The 17,581-nt window shown below is 33.2% G+C and overlaps 1 protein-coding gene across 1 annotated transcript; it reads left to right on the top strand.

Moving 5' to 3' along the window:
• Positions 1 to 1,490: 1,490 nt before the first annotated feature.
• On the top strand, positions 1,491 to 6,528 carry LOC133196253 (inositol oxygenase-like). The gene is made up of 2 exons (XM_061332167.1): positions 1,491 to 1,761; positions 5,572 to 6,528. Exons 1-2 carry the CDS (start codon positions 1,545 to 1,547, stop codon positions 6,237 to 6,239), a joined length of 885 nt encoding a protein of 294 aa, XP_061188151.1. The 5' UTR covers positions 1,491 to 1,544; the 3' UTR covers positions 6,240 to 6,528.
• Positions 6,529 to 17,581: the final 11,053 nt, after the last annotated feature.

Genomic DNA, 17,581 nt, shown 5'->3' with positions numbered 1-17,581 from the left:
ATTAAATTACAATCACTTTGAAATTTCTTCACTGCATTTGAATTACTCATTGCTTGGATAGTCATTTATTAACTTAAATTACAGTTAGCTTTCCAAAGTAATCATGAACTTTTATCAGGAAAAGTTATTACTATTAGTAGTTTTTTTTTTTTTGTTAATTGCTTTGCTAGTATTGTTTAGATTAGTTTGGAATACACGTAAGCAGGAAAATCCGATGAACAGAAGCCCATTTGATGTAGAAATATGCAATCAACTTGCCTGACAGTTGTTAAAAATTCTTATAATTCTAAAAGTATTGAAGATATCGTAAGATATTGTAAGATATCGAAGATATTGTAAGATTTCATAATGTTCTGTGCCTGGTTAAAATGCCTTTCATTCAGGATAAATCGAAAAAAAAAACGTTTTTCCATCCTATGCCTGCAGATATCATGAGATTTCAAAGTTTGTAGTATATGTTATTATATGTTATTTTTTGTAAACTGATGGGCTGTATTGCCCAAAGTTATATCCCGAATAAAGTAATTAGTAAATTTGTGGAAATATAATGGAAAATCAATTCATAAAAATCGATGTGCATCATTGGAGCATTTTATGTTCAATTAACACACCTAGATTATGGAATGGAGTGTTTTGTATTCTACATTTGACTTGTCAGATAAATTGTTTGATAAATGTCTGTCTGAATGCGACAAAACATTTAGATATGTACAGTCATGTGTGTTAAATTCTATTGATGTTACCAAGTCCATATAGCCTAGCTTGACCCAGCGTCCTGATTTCAGGCTAGCTGTGTCAGTTTTGTCTACATAATAATACAATTAGTACGTGTATGCATTTTATGTAATTGTCATTTGGTCAGGTGTCAATCAAGGCATGTTGTTATTCACAAATAAGTGTGCTAACAATCTTGATTCTAATGAACGCTTTAACAATTATCACTGCTTTAATACAAAGGAACACGCAAGCTATATGTATGTCAACTAGTGTCAATCTTGAGCCTTTTTCCTGGATTAAATAAATATATCGTGATTCTCTTTTCCCAAGTTTCAATTCAGGGGGTAGATGTGGCTTCACATGCAAACAAAAATAAATTTTTTAAAAAAAATTAAAAACTAAAATTAAATTTACTAAATAAAAAATAAATGAAATTTATAAAAAAAAATAAAAAATAAATATCAACTAAATAAATAATTTAAAAAGATAAATAAATAAATAAATAAATTTTGAATAACAAAAAAGTACGCTTAATTCTGATAATAAAAAATAGGATTTTTTTTTCTTTCTCCTCTATTCTAAAGATACATGGAGAGCTATTCGGCTACGACCTACATGTATTTAAATGTATCGCGCAAGCGTGGTAAAATGACCTGGCCGCTATATTTATATGCGTGCATACGTCATATTTATTTACAAATAAACCATATCAGCTTAAGAAGTAAAGCAGTTTAAACTGGTTATAGGTTTTCAACCTATATTTCTGTTATGTGCTGATGTATGGGCCTCATTCGCGTTAACCATTTGTGAGGAGAACACACACCAAAATGTCTGCCGATGCCCTAACTCCCCCGAGTGGCGTGCCCCTCCCAGACAAACCTATTCCTTTGGATGACCCCTCAGAGTATCGCCCGGAGCACAAAAAGATAGAAGATTTCCGAAATTTTAACATCCACACCACTCCTGCACATGTGGTAGAGACATACAGGCAGATGCATACACATCAGACTCTGGCGTATGTGAAAAAGAAGATGGAATACTGGGGTAAGAGAGATTTCCAATATTGATTGAACTCAGCCATATCAAGTGTCACTGCCGTCATTCATTTGGTTGAATAATTAATGTATATTTCTAATACATTTGAATATGTGAGTCAGATCAATTTGCACAAACGTAATCCAAAATCAAAAACATAAATAATTAAAAAATCTTCTTTCATAAAGCCATGCACCCTTTAAAAACGTTTTAGTGGTAATGTCCGGAAGTTTACAATATCTCGCACTCTCATTGGTTTAAATTTGTTTACTTTACCAACACATAAAAAAGTAACAAAAACTGGGTTTTGAAGGCAAACGTAAGTCCAAATTAAATGAATAATCTCCTTTGAATCATTAAAATGCCAGCTGCTTCATTTGATAGCAATTCAAAAAGTGAATGAAGTTCCGTGACATCTGCAGAGGAAAATAATGTAGGAAATTTCCCTAAACTTTGTCATGGTTTTTATGCAGTATGAATATACTTTAAAACCAGAAAAAAATAAATTTAAATGACTACTATATCTTATCAGGCATAAATAAAGTATCCTTTCAGGACAGACACGGACATTTAAATCTTTTTACTAATAATTTAAAGTCTGAATAAGAATGTGCATGCATATTACTTCCGATACACAGTTTCCACGAAAAAAAAGGCGTTCAGATTGCAGGTTTTACATACAGTAAGTTAAATCTGACTCTATTATTTGATCCACATATTTATATCAGGTGCATGCATAATATAAAGAAATATGATGCAGGAAACAGAGGAAATGTAAATACGTGCAACTTCTATTATTTATTAACAAGTACATTTATTTTAAAACTTCCTCCGTAGTCCTGTTTTAAAGCTATTGGATGCCCATCACCACATACTTAACAAATCATATAAGAATAGCTAGGAACAGGATTTCATACATAATTAATCAGCGCCAGCATGAATCATCCTATCGATGACCCATTTGAAATCTTCTTCTCGATTAAAATTACAAGCACGTTTCAAATAAATGAGAAGATAAACTGGAAGGAAAAAAACACCTTCAATTCTACAGCAATAAAACATACGCTTCTGGGATATTTAAACATACATATTCACAATCCAGGCGAAAAATACAAGAATAAATCGCTTTCAGTTTAAAATGTTTTAAAGAAACGAAAGTCCTGTAAAAACATAATATATAAATTATAATTACATTAATTAACAACATTCTACACTGTTATTCTCTAATATATATATATATATATATATATATATATATATATATATATATATATATATATATATATATATATATATATATATATATATATATATATATATTGTCACACAGTAAAAATTAACATAAAAGAAAAAAAAATGCACAGTTTCCAAATTTCATTCAACACTATGAAATTTCGAAACTGTGCATTTTCTTTTTCTTTTATGATATATATATATATATATATATATATATATATATATATATATATATATATATATATATATATATATATATATATATATATATATATATATATATATATATATGGATTGCTGCGTTACACCCGTTTTTCTTGAGTGACCTATTTATTCTTTGGTTTCTTCTAAATTTTTGCTCGTACTTCGTTTTTGCATATGCAGGTTCAGCATTTTTCTTTTTCCTAGGATATGAAAGTCAAAAGCAATATTTCAAAAATAAAGCAAAATAAAAGAGAAACCAAATACAAATTAAGGAAGAGTATGGACAAAACAATCTCTTCTAATACACTAATATCACATGAATGACAATTTTTCCTATAGGCAAGATAAATTTCTTCAATTAGTGTCTGAATTTACCTAACCTCTTATTGATTGACTTATTTGAACACGATTGAGTTGTCGATATAAATTTCTAAATAGTAGATTGATGATAATTTTAAAAAGTTACACTTATCTGATTCAGAAACCTTCATAATTCCATATTTGGCTGAAAGTTCTCAAGACGGGTCCTGCAGAAAGTTAAAATAGTAGTTTCGATGTCATCGGGTGGATGAAATTGTCCCCCAACCTCGGTTTGTGGTATATAAAACCTGCAACTTCGTCTCTTTACATATGTATATAAAATTTACTCTTCTAGAAATTACTCGAAAGGTCAGATCTTGTAGGTAGTTATCGGCCTTTTACATATCTCCCAGAACTCCTCGGGTGTGTTCTTTAATTAGTTCAAAAGTTTAAGGTATGTACACATGTACATGCATGCATACATGCCCATTCTAAAATGAACTGTTAGTTATTGTTATAAAAATTCTGAGATTAACATCAGAAATAATTTGCATACCGATTCTGTTATATAGCTTTATGAACCTAGAATGGGTTATCAAGGGGTATAAAAAGTCTGCTGAAGAAATACATGTATATACTAAATAGCATATCATTATTAATATCAATTCAAGAATTTCTCAATTCTTTCTCGAAAAATGGAAAATTTTATTATAATAATTTTGTAAATTTCTTCTACTTTAAATTTCTAATGTAAAATTTCGAATCTTTATTTTTTCTCTAATACAAACAAGTACAGGTTATGATTTATTTATCCTCTTTACTTGTTTGAACAAATATTTTAAAACATTTTTTGCAGAAACATGACAATAAAGATTGAAACACCAAAAAAAAAAAAAAGCTGATGACAGTTTGTCCCAGAGAAATGGGTACTTACGATACTGATATTAAATTTCGGAGAAAAAAAATTGTGCAGAAACTACAACTAAATACTACGACATGAAGAAGACACTATATTAACTGACGGGAAACACACATAAAAGTCCTGCTCCTTTAGACTAGTGTGATTAAAATCAGATTAAGATTCTGCATTCAGATTTTATATGTTGTTATAAAGCGACATATCTTTGAAGGCGAATCAAAGATCCAATTGTAATCAAAATGCATCTTTCCCCAAGCTGACGAAGAGTAACATGTCTATATCCTATTATATAAGGTACATCTTGTTATAATTCATGAAGTCAGAGGTTCCTAGATATTAAGAATGACCCTTTTCTGTCGAGTAGCAATTCATCAGTTGAGACTGTTTGTTCGCCCTTTCCCTTCTCTTCAAAAGTTATAACACCTCCTTTGACTATGCATCATATTGTAAATTTTGCATTGACCTCCATCAAGTAAATTCATAATTTACAACATACACTTATTTGTCGACTCTTGAGAATGTAACTGACAAAATATTTCAACTATGTTTCAATTCAACTATTCAGAAGTTCAATGAACAATCATGTGTGCAATAATCCCGGTATAAAAAAACAGACATTAAGTATTGAGGAGGAAACTCTAGGGTGCAAGGAGGAGAGAAAGAAGTAGAAAAAATAGAAGAAAAAAAGAACTGGAAGAAAAAAGAGAAAAAAAATAGAAGAGCTTATTACGGAAATCAAAGTTTAAAAAATGTATAAGAAGATACCAAGACTTAAGACATATAGATTCAAATTCGGAGGCACAAAAATGCTTCGATTATTAAACAATATTAATTAAATTATCAATGAAATTGAAACTTTTTGGTCTGTTTTGCTTAAATATTGTTATCTCTTTCAGGGTAAAATAAAGCAGTCTATTACATCTGTGTTTTCTTTTGTTCACGAGAGACTTATTGATGCCCATGTGATTGAATAAAACGCATCCATTTTAGTGGACAAACCACAAAATTAATTTCAAATTCAATAAATTTGCGTTTTGTCTATGTAGGAATTAGATGAATTTAATGATTTTGAACACATATTTGGACAACGGATACTCACTCTGAGCTTGTTCTGTTGGACTAGAGATCCTTGTAACTTTGTGTTATATTTTTTTTCCCAGGAAAGTTCAACCACGCTGAAATGACAATGATGGAGGCTCTTGCATGTTTGAATTCTTTCAAAGACGAAAGTGACCCGGATGTAGACATTCCAAATGCCTATCACGCATTCCAGACTGCTGAGGGGATTCGAGAAAAGCACCCAGATAAAGAATGGTTGCAAGTTACAGGACTTATTCACGACGTAGGCAAAGTAATGGCCCTATGGGGAGAGCCCCAGTGGTCCACAGTGGGAGACACTTTCGTCGTCGGCTGCGCTCCAGACGACAACATAGTTTTTGGGCGGGAAAGTTTTAAAGATAACCCTGATATGGAGGACGAAAAGTTGAATACGAGGCTCGGGATTTACGAGGAAAACTGTGGATTAGACAAGGTATTAATGTCCTGGGGACACGATGAGTACATGTACCGCGTGCTTCTCAATCATCCACACAATCTTCCAGAAGAAGCTCTCTTTATCATACGTTTTCATTCCTTTTATCCCTGGCATACTTGCAACGCCTACAGTTACCTATGCAGCAACAAGGACTTGGAGATGAAGAAGTGGGTGTTGGAGTTCAATCAGTTCGACCTGTACACTAAACGCTCCGATCTCCCCGACGTGGAAAACCTCACCAAGTACTACTCAAAGCTTGTAGAAAAGTATGTGCCAGGAAAAATCCGGTTCTAAAAACTATTTTTTTTAGGAAGAGACGGATAATGAATCATATGCAGTTTTATGTGTTTGAAAAAAGTTTCAGGGTTTATGGAATTCTTTAACTTTCTTTATATTCATTCTGTGAATGAGATGTTGCCTTTTATGCGTATTATGCATTGTTATGGTTAGTGAATATTTTAGAAACTCCTGCCATGCGAGTGAGTTCAATAATTACTTCAATGTACATATCTAATTTACACAGTTTAAAGAGGAAATAAAGTACGTTCAATTAACAAAAGAATAAAACCTTGCAATATAGAAAGGTTTTGTCCATTTTTTGTTTTGTTGATATAATAGATGCGTGTTTTATAATGTGATACACGTGTACTCGGTACTACGTGTAATGTGCCTGCTTTATATAATACTGAATCAATAAGATCTCAGATTGCTTATGGACTGACACTCACGACCACTTTTCAACGAATGGTGTAAGGTGAAATGAAATATAAATTCTTTTTAAAAAATCGCGAAATTATGTATTTTTAGCTTGATTATTTAACAGAGAAATTCGGACTAAGAAAGAAGAGTTGTCACTCTTCGTAAATGAAAACAGAAGGATATGAAATGTAATATATTGGTGACAGCAGATTAAAGTAATTAGTATTTTTTTGGTATCTGCTAAATACTTAATGAGCTAGTGCTAATTGTAATAAAATTTATTACATGTATTAATGTTCCCCTATGGCTCCTTCTCTTGCGATTGGTGTCCTCATGCAGTCTTACAAAATATCATTTATTAATTATCAAATTGAGAAAAGCCATGACGTTATTTACAGCTTTATTTGAATTGAAAAATAAGGATGACCTAAGAAGAGAGGCGAACAAGGCGAGCGAAATGCCTATAGTGCGACAAACGTGAAGGTGAAAAATTAAAAGCTTCTAATAACAAAATACTTTTTGATATTTCATCTAACATTAAAGTATCCTTCATGAAAAATCTCAACAAGTTGCAGTAATCTCACAAAGATTTAAATTATTTGTCTATGAAATAGCATACTCACAATAAAGAGGGTAAAAGGATCATTTTCTCATTCTATAACACAATTTTTCGATGTGAGTGAGCCTTCCCTCCATTTTTTTGAAAGTTTATCCTCGTAAAATTATGCATATTTTGATAAACAAATGCATGGGGCAAAGACCCACTCTACCTATTACCTTAAAATGCACTTTTATGACACAACATTCGCATCTTTCCGAGAAATACTTGGTCCATTTAGTCAAGGGTCATATCACAAACATAGTTTTGATTGCTAGGATTCGAACTCCACGAATATCGTATTATTTTTCAATAATAGATTAATTTTTGCCGAGAAAATCTTCCTCAGAAAAGTTTTGTTTATCATAATTTCATAAATATCAATAATGAGAACTTTACTCCAAACATGGCCGTAAGAACTGGGGAGGGGGGTGGGGGGTTAGCACGGGGGACGTGCCGATATATGGATTACTATAGTAAACATAGATACTATATGCTTGTGCCCCCTCAATAAAAACGTCTGATGACCTTTCTTTTTTGCTTGTCAGGAAATTTTTGGTAGTGCCCCCTCAACTGTCAACTGAAAATGCATGGCTGTGCCCCCCTCCAAACTGAATTTGCTTCCTACGGGCCTGCTAAATACTGAATTCACAAACTGAATATGAATTTTATATATCTGAAGCTATAGACATTCTGCATGTTTTGTTTACCCACCTCCTTTGGGGAACGTTCATTTAATGAAAATGCTGTATCTCAATATTTTTCAAGAGAAGTCTTGCTTTTGTGTCCCGGCGCTCGGAAACGGTATTTATGCTGGGGAGGAGTCTTTTGGGACCAAGAGCACCGAATTCTTATCATGCAGCGTCATTTTTTATGAATACTTTTTTATTAATCCGTGTTAATGATAAAGGATGTGTTGGGTACCCGGGCGCTTATATTCCCCCTTTTAGTAAAGGAGTCCATTCAGGAGTGTCAAACATAAAGCGCTCAAAATCTATTAAGCATCATTAGCAGTGATTCATTTTGAAAATGGTTATCATGGGTCCAAAGGACCCCTCTTAATGACAACAATGAGTCCCGTGCTAAAATTAATGCGTCCAAATCCAAGGGTACCGTATATTAAATGATACAGAGGAAATTCTGGTTAAATAAAAAAAGGGTATTGCACGAAAGTGCAAATGTTTTATTGTAGCTGTGAGTGATTTATACTTTATCTATCAATTGTCCAAGTAAGATTTTGTGTCATAAAAATAAAATAAAAATAATATATTGTCCACTGTGCACTTTGGTTCTATTTTTAGATCGTACATACGATCTCACACATATTGTATCAGTCATAAAATGCACAGAAGCAGAATGAAGTAAAAAAAGTTTAAGAAGAAATGACAAAATGATTAAATTTTATACTTCTAAGCTTGTAAGGAAAAAACGAAAAGAAAAAAAAAACAATGATACAGGTTACAGCTTAAATACAAAGGTATAGTATTCGTTTCAGAAACATATAGACATAATCAGTGTTAATCGAACTATGCTATCTAACTCTCAAATATTTTCTGATGATTGTTTTTAACTGCAGTTGTGAAATCTGACCTGTTGTTGGCAACCTTATACCTGTTAAAATCGTTCATGCATATCGCTTAGCACGTGGATATGATGCAATCAGTCAAGTTTTGAATCAGATTATACCGAAATAATTTAAAATAGTACATGTCCTTCTATAAATTTTTTGCGTCCATTGGGATGCACATTTATTGAAATAATGCGTCCTGGGCAAAATTTGTGCGTAATTTACGCAGGACGCACACCAAAATGAATCACTGTCATTAGGTGGCAACCGCCCTGTTATGACCCTTTTCCAAATTGTCTTGAATTCAATTATCTCTGATCTCTACGAATCGTATCTGTAAAAGGAATAAAAGAAATTGTATTTACTATCATGATCCGGTTATATCAATATTTAATGAGTGATCAAGGAGCAATTATTAATTGAAAATTGAAAGATTGCAAAAAGATGATGTTTTGGATGGTACGTCTGTAATCAATTGTTTAAACACTCGGAAATGCTGATAATTTAGATTTAAGAATCGCAAAAAAGTAGAGGATGTTTTGAAATATCCCTCCCTCTTAATTAACTGATGCTATGCTGTGTTTCAAATTACAAGGTAGTATACCTTTTTGGATATTACGTTATGCTATGAACAGTATTTCCTTTTCAATTGTGTTTCAATGACAAACAAAAGAGAAATGCGTGTTTTGAAAGATTTACATTTTTACATTTACATATAATGTATTTTGAACAATAATAAACACTGGCTAAATGATACAATAATGTTTATGACGGATTTTAACAATTTCTTTTTCTAAATTCAGTATAATGTATGTACCGGATTATCGTGATTTCTGTTTGTTCTATTGATTTATTTAAGAAAGTATCAGAGAAGCTCTATATGATATTTCTTGTGAAGTTTGTAAATTGCTGTCCGTTTCAGATCTCAGTAATATTTATATCATATCGAACTGTCACAGTATAAGCTATGCTAATAATAATATTAATAAATATATCTTATTCTTGTCTCAATAAATCGTGCCAAATGTTTTATATTAAAAAAAGATGTGTTTGTGAAACACCGATGCCCCAGTATGGCAGCTTATGACGAAGGTTAAAGTTTCTCAAATGCAAGTCAAACTCCAGGTCAAGAGATCAAAGATGTTGGCCCTGAAAGAAAGGTCTTGTCTCGAGGAATATACCTGTGAAATTTGAAAGACCTAACTCCAACTGTTCAGAAGTTATGGCGTAGGTTGAAGTTTTTTAAAAGTAAGTAAAACGTCAAGGTCAAGGTCAAATGGGGCCCCAAGGTAAGGTCTTGCGATACTTGTTCGTGAAGTGTGAAAACCCTAGAACCAAACGTTCACATGTTATGGCCAAGGTTAAAGTTTTTTTTAAAGTAGGTCAAACTCCAAGGTCAAGGTCAATGCCAAAATTGTTGGTATCCAAAGGAAAGTCTTGTCCCAAGAAATGCACATGTGAAGTATGAAAGCCGTAGCACCAAATGTTTAAAAGTTTTTCAAAAGTAGGTCAAACTCCTAGATCAAGGTCAATAGGTCAAAGTGGTTTGTATCCAAAAGAAGGTCCTGTCACAAAGATTATATTTGTGAAATATCAAAGCCCTAGCACCAACCATTCGAAAGTTATGGCGAAGGTTAAAGTTTTTCAAAAGTAGGTCAAACTCCTAGGTCAAGGTCAAAGGGTCAAAGTAATTGGTATCTAAGGGAAGGTCTTGTTACAAGGATTGCATATATGAAGTATGAAAGCTCTAGCACCAACCGTTCAAAAGTTATGGCCAAGCTTAAAGTTTTTCAAAAGTAGGTCAATCTCCTATATCAAGATCAAAGGGTCAAAGTGATTGGTATCCAAAGGAAAGTCTTATCACAAGGAATATACATATTAAATATGAAAGCCCTAGCATCAACCATTCTAAAGTTATGGGCAAGGTTAAAGATTTTCGAAAGTAGGTCAAACTCCAAGGTCAAGGTCAAAAGGTCAAAGTTGTTGTATCCACAGAAAGGTCTTGTCACAAGGAATACACATGTGAAGTTTGAAACCCCAAGCACCAACTGTTCAAAAGTTATGGCCAAGATTAAAGTATCATGAAATTTTGCAAAAGTGGGTCAAACTCCAAGGTCAAAGTCAAAATGTCAAATATGATGGTACCCCAAAAAATGTCTTGTCACAAGGAATACACATGTGAAATATTAAAGTCATAGCTCCAACCAATCAAAAGTTATGGACAAGGTTAAGGTTTTTGCGGACAAACAGACAGACAGACGGACGGATAGGGCAAAAACTATGTACCCCCGAATCTTCGATACGGGGGCATAAAATGGTTTTCCTAACCTGATTCGATATGAAAGTGTTTTTATAAATCATTATCATAGCAAGTCTTAATGTACTACTCAGAGCTTGCTCAATGGATAAAAAATGATGCAGGTCCTGGAATTTTTCAATCTTACGAAAACTAGTTGTCTTTTCTTTCTTACTAATCAATTGTGCTCGTTAGTTTTGAAACCATTTCTAGTCGTTAAATTCTGTCTAGCGCAGGCGCACTCGCTTACACAATATTAAGCATTGGTAAGGGACATTCAGATCTTGCTGATAAAATGTCTCCCATGGCATGAGAATTAAACAGTATAAAAGAAGTAAAATCGCCGAGTTACATCTTTTATATTCATTTAATCCTTGGAAATATCTAGTATTCTTTACTTAATTCACTGACAAAATCACATTTGAGCGCAGTTTAGTTGTGGGATGAGCTGAGTTATACATTCAGGCCGACAGCATATTAGATTCAATGGCTGATCAGTCAGAACTAAGATACCGGTTTCAATATCGTTATTTCTCGACTGGATTAATTTTTCATAGCAATTCAATTGTTAAGGTCCAGACAGCCTCAGTATGGATTCTGAAGATTTGTGATAGTAAGAATTGATTTATCTCATTATTGAAGTCGAATTTGGATAATATATCAAAGCTATTTAAGGATAAACATACCAACTAATGATTTTCTAAACTAATTGTGTTCAGCGCGGATATATAATTAAGATCTTAAGTTGATACGAACTAATATGATGAGAATTTGAGAGGATCCTGGCTCCTACAAAAAAGTTGTAATTTTTTATAATGTATTGAGCATTGTGAAAGGAGTGGTTTAATACAGAAATTTGGCAGTCTTGTTTAAAAGATTTTTAGAACATGGCTTTAAAAGGGGAAAAAATGGTTTTTTTTGGTCCCTATTGTGCTTCTCCTATGACAATAAGACTCCAAACCTTATTTCACATCTACAATTGTACAGGATACCTCCAATCATATTGAAAAGATGATTTGGCGACTGCTTAAAATCTAAGAGGAGTTCTGGGACCAGGTTTTCGTGGAAAAAAGTCATTTTTTGACCCCAATTGGCCATCGGTGAAAATTAAAATTCCAAACCCTTTTTGACATCCACGGGATATAACCAACCATAACCAACCATATTAAAAAGATGAATTGGCTACCACAATAACATTGTGAACTGTACATAATGTTTTCTCTAATGGAAAAGATGAAGATAATGAACAGAGATCGATCTAAAATAAAAACCTAAAAATAATACAAATCTGTGAACAGGACAAAAAACACAGATCCCGAGAAATGCCAGAAGTGCGATCAGGTGCCTAGGAGGAGTAAGCATTATCTGACCATTGATCACACTCGAAGTGAGCCCTAATATATAGATCAGGTAGACAGGATATTCCGTAGTCAAATTAAGTATACAAACAAAGGCCTAACAATTTGTATGAAATTCGTCAAAAAAAAAATACGACCCAATATTAGGTTGTATTTGTTAACAAGGTCTTTATAACAACGGTGCCACAGAGTTTACTGAATGCTGACTGTAGACGAGGTTGTGAAATCCCTGTTACATCAGTAACCTGCTCTGATTTAAAAACTGATCGTACTTTGCATGCTCTTTAAATCGAATAAGTGGGGAGACATAAACACCATATGCTGGTGATAGCCAACGGAAATATTCTCGTTTGTCATACAGTTGAGTTGCTAATTGAACCTTATCGTCTATAGTCAGTAAAACATCCAAATATGAAACAGATGTAGCAGACTTTGGGGTGTCTTTTATTTCGAGTTCACTTGGATATTCATATATCGAATCGACATATGAATGGAAGTAACTTTTGCTTATTGATAAAACGTCGTCGATATCAAGTTGACAGCAAGTGTTTTCTTCTCACGTACCGTCACGGTAGCTCAGTCGCTAGACAGTTCGCTCCGTGATCGGAAAGTCATGGGTTCAAACCCCGGCCGCGACTGACCTAAATCGATAAAAATAGGTAGCAAGTGTTCTTCTTCGCCAGGCTGTGGACACTTTGAAGTGAAAGTTGTGGAACTTTCGGATAATACCTTAAATACCGAGGCTCCCTGTCATGGCAGGCGTTGGCACGATAAAGATCACTCACCCTGAGTGCCGAGTAAAGGTGTAAATTTGAAGCCCTTCACCGGTATATAGTGACTTCTCTATGAGTGGAAAAAATCTCGAACGGAAAGTAAAACAGCATACAATTAAATAAGATCTTCTCATGCAGAAGTTTATAAGTAAATTCTGCTTCATAGAAATATAAAAACAGGTCGGCTAATAAAGGAGCACAATTAGTCCCCGTCAATTTCCAACAGTTTGCTGGCCTCCAAAGACTATAAAGACGTTGTCAATGAGGAATTTCAGAGTTCTTTAAATATTAATTTCAGAGTACTTGTGTGCAGAATCAGAGTAATTTTTAACAAAGTAATTATCTGTATGACTAGTCACCAGATATGAAAATTTCCGAGTTCCATTTTTATCGAAGAAGCAGTCGTCTATAATATCTATGATATCATAAAACTTAGTTTTTAATTTCATCGTGAGGAATGGTTGTATAAAGTGTAGAAAGGCATAAGTTTTGAAAAAAAATGTGATTTAAAATTGTCTATAAACTCGTTGGATTTTTTGAGATTTGCACCACTTTAAGAATATGCTGTAGCACATTACGTCTGAAGTTTCTCCTTTACAGCAGTTAATATTTTTGTAAGGAGTAAAGATAGAGGCTTGTAGAGCACTTGCCGAGTCCGGCAATGTGTTTTTGTTTTTGCTTGTATGTAGGCTAGATCGAACTCACTCTCGCTGACTTGTATGTGAAAAGTATTAAAGACTAAAATGTTATTTTGGAGAATTTCATCCTTAGAAAGTGAACTGTGAGTATAGGTAGGATTTCCAGATGTAGAATTAAAATCAGGTTCTTCTAAAATACACTTAAAATAATGAGCCTTACAAACAAATTATTAGTGTTTCAACCTTGTCTGCTGGGACCATAACATAATGTTCATGAAATCTTTCTAATTCTTTTATCACCTCCGATTTAGTGAAAACGAAAGGATAGATGATTCACATATTGTCTTTTATCTTTCTAATACGATTCTGTTAAATATTCATAAAACATTTAATCCATTCTGACAAAGTGTTCAGGTTTTCCTCTTCGTATTTCGTCCAACGTACAGCATAATCTTCGACAGAATTCATATCAGAAATGAAGTTCTGTCGCCAATTGAAAGATCGGGGCGAATCGCCCGCGTGGTGAAGTGGTTAGAGCGTTTGCTCCAGATCTCGGGATAAGGAGTTGATCCTTACGTCGCGGGTTCAAATCCACTGTGTGACGCGGAAACTGTTCCTTCAGATGAGACCGTATAAATCGGTGTCCCATGTCGCAGTAGGTGCTGGCACGAAAAAGTTCCCTCTCTGTTCAAAGTAAGTACCGAATACAGGTCTTAATTTGAAGTCCTCCGGTGGCAAATTGTGGCATCTCAATATGAGTTAAAAGTTCTCGAAGGAACGTTAAACAAACAAATTAACATACAAAGATCGGGGCTCCCTGTATTTAGCGTTTCAAAATGATTGGTTTTAGGACGTCATTTTCAACTATATTAATATCACAAGAAAGTTGAAAGAGGAGGAAGAGGATTTTGTTCTAAATCTAGATAGCACTGCAAGGTTTCTTTATAATTAAAAAGTTTGAAAGCAACAGTTTGGGAATATCTGTTGGAAAATTATGGTGTAGACATCATCTTGAAATATGGTGGAATGCAAGACTGAGCATTGTTATGATTAAAAAGTATTACTCATGATAACAACATTTATTCCTTTGTTGGCAAATTTAAGTTCAAGGAATCGACGGGTTGAACAGGAATAATTATCTTTCGACTCACGTGGCGACCTAAATAGCCAGTGCTGGGCAACATACATAATCACAAACACTAGCTTGTGTTCTGCTGTTAAAGAATCCACGTATGGACTTGCTTTAGCTTCTTCAAATTCTTCTTACGTCTTAGTCCTCTTTTGGTTTTGAGCACATAAGGCCTACACCGAGGACCTCTATCCATGTCTGCTGACATTTGCTGTACCATGCCGGAAGTCCATCTCTGATCTTCAATCTCTTTTTCTACTGAACGTTCAGCTTCTTCAAATTAGTCAATTCAAAAATGTATAGGAATATAAGTTACTATAGTAATCTGACATCATTTTTTCGAAACAAAATATTCATTTCAATATTTTGAATTACACAAAAATGACAACGCCTGTGATCTTTTGTTACATTGCTATTACGATCCTTCTTAATAAACAAGTCATGGTAAGAGATACAAAATTTACGAAATTGTGTTCTGTGTTATTTTATAGTTACAAGTGAAACAAACATGTATTTCTTAAACTCTTAATTTTATTTAAGAGTGCAATATCAACTAAGTTTCCCTATTGATTGAAGGTTATCGAGCAGTTTCTGATTTTTTTTTCACCCAAAAGGCCAATAGGGGGCCAAAATTTAGTTTGTTTTAAACACAGAAGCATTCTTTCCAAAACCTTATTTGAAACAAAATTTATGTTTTAAATTTTTTAGTTTCAAACAGGTATTGGGTTTATTGCATAGATGAAATATATCATATATGTCAGCATCCATTTTTAAATGTTTTTTACTGTGTTCAGAGGCTTATGGATATTTGTTGTCAATCCTTTTATTGCATATCTTCAGGACAATCATGTTTCAAAAGTTGTTTCGGCTACTGCATAAAATCTTATAGAAATTCTTGGAATTTTTTTAAAAAGCATATTGTCATTTTTTCAGCCCGAAAATGGCTTATTCTATTAAAATGAAAATTCCAAAACCTTTTTGCACATCTAAAAGACATAACCAATCAAATGAATTGACTACTGCTCTGGGAACGTTGATTTTGTAGATAAATTTCGTTTTTTTTTTTTACACCTATTTTACTCCCAGAGTAAAACTGAAAACACCAAAACTTTATTGCACATCTACAGGATACCGCTTATCTTATTCCAAAAGATAAATGTAAGAGGAGTACTGGGAATCAGGTTTTCATACGAAAAACGTCCATTTTAGACCCACAGGATGAAGGTGAAAATTCTGAACACTATCAGGACACTATCTTTCATATTCCAAGAAATAAATCGGCAACTGCTTAAGATACAAGAGGAATCTGAGAGAGAAACGTCATTTCCGGCCCATAATTATTGGCCCTTGGTGAAATGAATAGTTAAAAACCTTATTGCACATCTACAGAAGACCAACAATCATATTCCAAAAGACGAATTGGCTATGCTTGATCACCAATCAAATTCCAAAAGGTTAATTAGCAAGTGCTTGAAATGTAAGAGGAGTTTGAGAAGAAAATAGTGTGACGGACATACACTGTACGAACAAGGATAACAAGATACTTCTTGTAGAAAGTGTGGGCATATTAACCACACCCTTGACTTTCCAAAACCGGTACATCTCCAAAATCATATTTATATAGCATTTCCCGGGTATGTGTACTATTTCTACTTAACTCTTACATAACATTATTTTTAGAGTCTTCTATCTGGCATTTGTTATAATCTAATCCAGAAATAAATACATTTAGTAGGATACTCTACAATTTACATTCCCCTATCACAGTTTGACAAAAACATAATGATTCTAGACACCTTGAACAAATAACAAAATATATTTTGAACAGCTATATTCAAAACCTCAAACTTGTGCTCCATAGGCTCCACTTGGTACAATCATGGTAAGTAATATTTTAAAAGATACAAATAAGGGCAATTGATCTACATTTTTGCAACGTTTATAAAAATAATCCTCAAGAATTATGTCTTTATAGTGCGAAATTGTTAACTGCTTTGATCCAGTCAAGTTTGAATTTTGCATAAAGGACTACTTGAAAACATGTATGTATACATGTAGTGACATGTTGAAAACATACCATCTTTTTTGTGAAACTGTGAAATAATGAATATAAATACACATATAATGTTTTTGTTGCAACGTGTTTAAATGAATTTTCATTATTGATATAGAATTTTTCTTTTTCATCAAAAAATTCATTTAACAGTTTATCGTTTCACATTCAAGATTTACTCTGTGAATACCAATTTGTTTTTTTTGGAAGAAAGCAACATTGAAATATATTTTTCATATTAAAGAAAGATTTCAGCTCAGTTATTTCAGGGAAGTCTTGTTTTTTTTTATGTTAATGTGTTTTTGCTGACATTGCAATGGTTGGAAGAAGACGTGGTTTCTCTACTCATCAACAATTGCAAAGTACAGATTTTATACAATTTCACATGAAAAGGCGCACTTCTCATATTAATCTTTCCCTAACGTAATTGAGCTCGGTGCCGATATGAAATTAATTAAATTAAATTGATGTGACTAGTTACATAAAGAGGGAAATCCTTGAGCGTGATTGGACTAAATGTTTGAT

This window comes from Saccostrea echinata, unplaced genomic scaffold, assembly GCF_033153115.1.
Source record: "Saccostrea echinata isolate AGI-Se365-2 ecotype Australia unplaced genomic scaffold, CSIRO_AGI_Sech_v1 ptg000030l, whole genome shotgun sequence".
NCBI lineage: Eukaryota > Metazoa > Mollusca > Bivalvia > Ostreida > Ostreidae > Saccostrea > Saccostrea echinata.
This window is presented reverse-complemented; position numbering and strand designations above follow the sequence as displayed.